The sequence below is a fragment of the Scomber scombrus genome, chromosome 13 (assembly GCF_963691925.1).
Source record: "Scomber scombrus chromosome 13, fScoSco1.1, whole genome shotgun sequence".
Lineage (NCBI taxonomy): Eukaryota > Metazoa > Chordata > Actinopteri > Scombriformes > Scombridae > Scomber > Scomber scombrus.
In genome coordinates, this window is record NC_084982.1 from 26605188 (window position 1) to 26612504 (window position 7317).

General features: G+C 38.1%; 1 protein-coding gene across 2 annotated transcripts in view; it reads right to left on the reverse strand.

Moving 5' to 3' along the window:
* Positions 1-6477: 6477 nt before the first annotated feature.
* Positions 6478-7317, reverse strand: part of cops8 (COP9 signalosome subunit 8) — a gene marked incomplete in the record, with an annotated part of 12208 nt that continues 11368 nt past the window's right edge. For both annotated transcript variants that reach the window (XM_062431777.1, XM_062431776.1), the window contains 1 exon segment: positions 6478-7317. In XM_062431777.1, coding sequence (XP_062287761.1) covers positions 7316-7317 — 2 coding nt within the window.

Consider the following 7317-nt stretch of genomic DNA (forward strand, 5'->3'; position numbering starts at 1 on the left):
CTGAGTTTTAATTCAATACTTTTCAATAGGATTGATTCATGTTTTCAAAAGAACTTAAAATAAAGGTTCCTTTGATCTAAGGAATCATGGTTGGTAAAAAAGACAAACTAATGGTTAAATAGAAGAGTACTTTCCTCTGGCTGAGGCTTTCATAGTTTTAGAGATATCTCTGCTGCGTGCTTAGACCATGTCACTCTCTCAGCCCTATATTTTCCAAAAGTATTACATAACATCAAAGGAATGTTAATTTAAAAAATGTTTTTGGTGTTAAGAGATCATTTATTTTTAACTTTGTGTTTTTTATTTCAACTAAGTGCAGACTTTAAAGCTGTATAAAATAAAAACATGCTCTTGTGCATTCTCACTATACTCTGCCATTGATCTGTATTCTTTTCCCTCATTTAATTTCCTCTGCAATTATACAAAGTCTAAAGGTGACGTCCATAAGAGGAGGACATGTATAAAGGGTACATGGTGGACTTATAAAAGACCCACTCAGCTTTGGCTGGCAGCAGGACCTTTTAAGCCAAGTCAAGTCCTGCTGGATATCTCAACTTTTAATGGTGGATTAGGAAATCTCCAGGACGATGGCCCGTGGCCATTATCTGGGAACTCCTACTGAGGTCACAGGGCTTGAAAAACAGCTGCAGTGAAAATCTGCATCTAATTCTCTGTTTATATCAAATTGTGTTGGTTCTCATGAGCATGTTTGAGGATACATATGCAGCACCTGGCCATTCTGCATTGATTTAGGAAATCCTCAAGTGCTTTTTTATGTGTATGTAAGAAAAAAATGACAGTAGTAGTAGTAGTAGTAGTAAGTTTTTTCACCAGAAAGCATGACATTTCTTGATGTTCAACAAGGGTAAACTGGAGTGATTTGTGAATCCACAAGGCTTTAGAAGATGTCTGAATGTAGAGACATCTTCATCTTCATATGTTTCCAGTTTGTTTATAAAATTTTAAAGATACTATATCTGCAGTAATCTCTTGATATTCCATAACCTCAATGATAAAATACTTGAAAATGCACTTTTAATGAAGCTATATTAAATTTCCAGTCTCTATCTTTGTTTTAGTCTTATCCTCTTTGCAGCACATATTTGTCCACTTGGCACCGATACAGCAACGCCTCTGCAATGTTTCCTTCACTCTCTCATCCCCACACCACAGTTTCTCTTGCCTTGGCTCCTACTGGCCCCTCGCACCATTCCTCTCCTCCTCCTCCTCCCTCTCTGATCCCCCCCTCCCTTCTCCCCTCTTCCCTCTTTTTCTCATCACCGTCCTCTGTTCCATCTCCCACATCCTCTTGGAGTCTTCTCTTGGTCTCATGGCCATGACTCATCGTCCCACATGGAAACATTTTCATTGTGGATGTGAAGGAGCTTTTACTGCTGTTAATGAAAATTTAAACAACACCCCCCCGAGTTGGGGCAAAACACGTGAGAAAAGGAAGTCTGCCTTTTTGCCTTTATCCAAATATTGCTGCTTTTGATGAAAGCATTATAAACTTGTCTATGGTGCATTTTAGTTTCTGGTAATAGTGAGCAATATGTTACATATCATTCTCTTTGAGTTTACACAATCTGTCAGTAAAGGATGCCCCCTACTGGTTCATCCCTTGCATTATGTAACCTCTTCATCTATCCAATGCATTCTCTGTTAGGTTAAACTTCTGCAGCTATCATGAAAATGCTGAATAGATTATATCCACCTGATTCAGACACTGCCAGAACTGCTGAGCTATGTCATCCAAATATGTAAAAGTATTTCCAGACTCAAGCTGCATTTAAAAAAAAAGTATTGGATATGCAGTGTACACTCCATTTGTGTCTTATCATCAATTTGCCTTGAAGCTGTGTTTGACTGACACATTATGAACAAATATAACGGCGCCAAATGAATAGGTCTGTACTGCAAAAAAGGTACTGCTAATATTAAAGGATATTCAATTTACTTAGAGGATAAAGCTGGTGATTTTGCTCATTTTTTCTTACTGTCAAAAAATCTCAAGCGCACAGCCAAAATATCAATAAATTTATCTCACTATTAAGGTATTGTGTGTTTATTCAAAGCTTGATATATCGTACTCCTTTGTGTCATGGAGCTGCATTGTTGTCCAAAGTGTATTAAAAACACGTCAATGAGCCACACCGCTGCACCAGGTGACATGTTGCTTCATTATGAAAAGTTTGGTCACGTTAGTCTTGTATGGAAACAGCTCATCATGTCTGCGGTCTCTGAAGAGCAGTTCTGTGTACAGCAGATGTGCGTGTGTGGGATTCAGTCCTGTTTATAGTGCTTTGTGAGCTTGTTATGCTTCATATGGAAACCTCTTGAACAGAACTTGGGTACAAAGTGAAGCGTTTGTGATATGCGGAAAGCAAGATAGCGTAGCTCAGTACACAGAATTGCAGTCTTTCATATGTGAAGCGGCATCTGCTTTACATGGAACTACTTTCTGGAGACTGAAAACAAACATGCTCATCGTTATTACTCTTTGAAACCATTTCTAAACAAAATAACATGACGGAAACTCTTCGTGGTGAAAGAGGTCACCCAGTTCAATGCGTGGCTTACTTTAAGCAGAACTGTGTTTGTATACCAACCCAGAGCTTTGCAGTCCTCTAGGACATAACGTCAGTGGCATGTGCTATGATGTGAGGCAGAGGTCACCTTTGACCCCCGGAAAAAATGACCTCACCAAAAATAGCCCCTAGCTCTTTGTGAACATCTGTGCAAATGACACGAAGACACTGACTTAGTTAAGCTCTCAAGAGTTTTCTTTTTTTCCTTCAGATATACCAAAAACATTTTTTTTCTTCCCTGTTTTTATGAAAATCTGTTACCTGTCTGGAGACGATAGTAGACACAGAAAAAGAAGATTATACGAATAATCCAAAACAGTGATCTCAGCCACTTCAAAGCACACAGGCTAGACTACAAACATTTAAATGACAAAAGACTTCTACAACGTGGAGGCCATTTGTATGGAGCTATGATGAACTCGACAAAGGCACGACTGCCTTTAAGTGCTGAGGAACTATTTTTGTAACAACAGCTGTAATTTAATACAGAACACTTGTGTTGAACAGGACAAACTATTCTTGGCATCATATGGTCCTAACAGCAGTAAATAAGTGACCGGTGAAACAAAAAAAAATAAAACAGCCATTTCTACCACATAAGTTTTGGTGATACAGCTCAGTTAGTGTTACCATTTTTATAGCTGGACTCTATTTGAAGTCATGACCTTTAACCGTTAAACAGAGCATGCAGTCACTTTGCTTTGAGGCTAAAATACAGATCATGGATACATGAGTCCAATGGAAACCATCACCATAAAAAAACTAAAAAAACCTTCTTCTTCTGCCTTCTTCATTGAATCAGCATGTTCAGACCTTGCTGTTGGATCCACAGAGACTATTCTGGAAATATAGTATGACCTCGTGTCCTCACATCAAAGCGCTCTCCCAGCTGTTTCACAACATCGCCTTGACGGATTTTAGGCCTGAACCTGTAAAGCTGTGTTGGTTATCCACATGCATCAGGTTACTCAGAAGTAAAGGTATAATAGGGTTTTAAGGAGCATCAAACCTGCACTGTAGAGAGTGATTTAGTATCCACATGTAGGATAATAACTCAGGTTTTTCAGATTAGCTAATTTCCCTTATAGATTGATTCAAAGACAAGCAGAGCTGTGTGCTGTGCAAAGCTTCATCCTGGTTTGTTTGAAATCTGTCACTGTAAGGGTTTACACAAAACCTGAGAAAGCACTTTACTAGTCTCATTCAGCAACACAAGCACACATGCACACACACACACACACACACACACACACACACACACACACACACACACACACACACACACACACACACACACACACACACACACACACACACACACACACACACACACACAGGGAAGACAGGGCTGCAATGCAATGCACTGAATAACCATTCAAAGCATCTAGGGTTCAGTTATGAAGGATGTAAAATTGCTTATTCATTGATATACAAGCAAATAAATACATAAATATATGATGAAATAAATACACAAATAAACACAAAATAGAGCATTAAATGCACAACTAAATAAAAATTACTATATAATTTTATATATCTGAAAGTTACTGCATAAAAATTCTGTTTTGTTACACATATTTGTTACGTATATCTAAGTTACAACTGAAAGCTCTTATTTTGCCTCAAAGAGTGAATGAATGCCATAATGCAATTTAAAATGCAGTTTCTACTGTTTCTATCAAACTGCACCCCCCCCCCCCCCCAGATCGGGTGGGAGGGTCTTCAGGGTAGATAATAAATATGCAGGGGGTCCAGGATCCCAAAAAGGTTGAGAACCACTGCTGTATTAGTACTGACAGGCACAACACACAGGTCACAAAAATAGATGTCAATGAGCAGCAACAATCAATAACCAAGGACATAAGAAACAACTACAAAAAAATATTATATATAATAAAATAAAATAATAAACTGCAGCAGATCAAACAATAATAGAAACACTACTGCCATCCTGTACATTAAACAAAACCATAAGATTGATGATACAGTAAGTCTACTGCCAAATAAAAAGCCATATAAATGTTGGTAATTTATTAAAGGCATGTATTCTATCTTTATTTTGTTACATACATGTATTTAATACATGAAGAACTGTTGATATACAAAAACAAATAATTTGTTTATTTCTACATTTATGATGTAGGTGGTACTAAAGTCACTTGGGTGGTCACAGGAGTATAATCAGTTTGACTCTTCTTTTTTTAAAACCCTTTATTTATTCAGTTGAGTTTATTTGAGATCAATGGTTTGTTTTTTAGGAACATGCTGATCACATTGACAAAATTACATATTTATACCTGGAAGCTACCCAGTACAACCGCAATCTTGATCTGTTAAGAGTCCTCCTCAAAAGCACCTCAGTGGTGGTGGTGATGAAGGAGGGACTTTCCCCTTACCCAGATTTATCCTGCCGGTGTGGAGGCTTGAGCTGGCGACCCTCCAGCCACTAGCTTGCTTCTCTAACATTTAGGCCACCTCTTACACCCCCACCCTGCTCTATTAAATTTGCCCTGGTAATAGTGTATGAAGCTTAGCTGACTAATTATTTACATCTCATGCCAATTTAGTTCCTTAACTCCAAATCTCACTCACACATCAGCCATATCAAGTGGTGCCTATTTCAAAACTAAATTTAAATTAGCGTATTTGGCACACAGTGAGTCAAAACTGTTTTACTCTTGATTTTTACACCAGTCACAAATTGAGTTGTCCACACTAAAAAACATTTATTTTTGCACCCAGCGACCTGTAAATTCAGCATAGCATTTCACCAGTCCCGTATTTGTATAGGTGCATCGTATGTCACCCAGAACAGATTTAGTTCTGTTGTGACACAGCTCAAGGGCAGCAGGAGTGACCAGGGTCAGTTACCATCTCAATCACATTGCTGACTGACTCTGGCACTCTGCGCTGTCATGAAGCCAAAGCTGGTTCCACACATGCCCAGACATGGGTTACAGTGAACACGTGTTTATATATATATGTACATAAATACACGCTGTAATAAATCTATATATAGGAACTAAACCAATAAGGTGAAGAGAATAGGTGAAAATATTTGTGGGGATGAACAGAAAGCTGCAGTTCCTCAGGCTGTTTACTTAAATGGACTCAACCTGGCAACAAGAAAGAGCTAACACAGCAAATGTAAATAGTTTAAGTGTCTGGCAAATATTTGCAGCGATCCGTGTGCCATTTTCACAACAAAGAAAACCATGTCAGGAAATAAATGAATTCCTGCCTGCTACAAATATGGAAGGTATGATCTTAATATGTGATTTCACACTAAATAACATCAAATGTGTGCCACTTCCTTTTCATGTCAAGCTAGCAATAGATCAAATAACTACAAAGTCAATAAGTGTTTCAAATTCAGTTCCAAAACAGGATACAGATTGGGGTTAAAAAAAATAAATATTACCACCACATTCATTTTGTTGCACTGATGAACAGATGGCAGCCAGATCGTATGCCTTTACAGGATGACATATCACTTTTCCTTGATGTTGTGTTGTCTGTGAGTCATACCGCTGCACTGGGTGACATTTTCCTTCACCCCAAAGGTAACGGCTAAGGTAATCTACTAAGAAACAGCTCCAAAGACTAATAACAGTGATCAGGCTTTCAGTCTCCAGAGAGTAGTTTCTTGTATTGCAGATGCCGCTGAACATATGTAGGAATGTGGTTCTGTTTTTAGAGCTTCAGCTATAGCTTGTTGTGCTACATATAAACAACCTCTTGACTTTGAGCAACAATGTAAATGTCTTAGAGAACATCCGTGTTTATTGTCATTAAGAAAAATACAGACATTTAGCAGCCTCATCCTTTAACACCTTTACCTGTAAGAACCCTCTTAAATGAAAATAAATCACAGAATACAAAGTTAGAAACAGCAAAATATTTATTCACCAGTCAAAACATAAACTTCAAATACGAGGTCTGAGTACTGAACTCCTTACTAGAGCTGCAAGAGTAGTTGATTCATCGTTTCCGTCATTTTTCCAGAAAGAAAATGCCACACGTTTGATGGCTCCTCAAGTGTGATTATTTGCTGCTTGTCCATGTCATATCTGACAGTAAATTGTATATCTAAACATTTAAGTCAGACAAAACAAGCAAATTAATTACATCACTGTCGCCTCTGTTGAATTGTGAATGACATTTCTTTTCACAATGTTTTAACATTTCGTGTAATAAACGATTTATTGAGAAAATGATCAGATAATAATCGTTAGTTGCAGCCCTACTCCACACAGTGATGCATGCATGCCAAGACTTCTGTTACCTGACAAAATTTGTTTCAGGAAAACCTTTAAGTGCTGAGACAGAAAGGCCATTGTGTACCTACCGCTTTGTGTATTTATTCTGTTGTGTTTAGCAATGAAAAAACTTATTGACAGTGATGAAAATTATTTCCTGTGACACTTCCTTTGAAATTCAGATCAGAATTTCTGCATCAGCCAGGTTGCAAAGAACTGAAAAATATATATATATAATACAACATTGTAGCCAATTGTCAAGATGCTATATTAGTCACTGAACATAAATAGGCAGGTCGTGGAGAAGAGCTTGCAACAATCCTACACGATGATGGGTGTGTTTTTGGTACATCATTTTCAGGGAGTGGGACTTTGCAAGCTGTAGGAAGGAGGAAGAGTCTATGCAAACTTGTGTTCTCCCTTTGTACCAAGCAGGCGAAAAAGGGTGGCAGTGGTTGTGGCGGGTTATC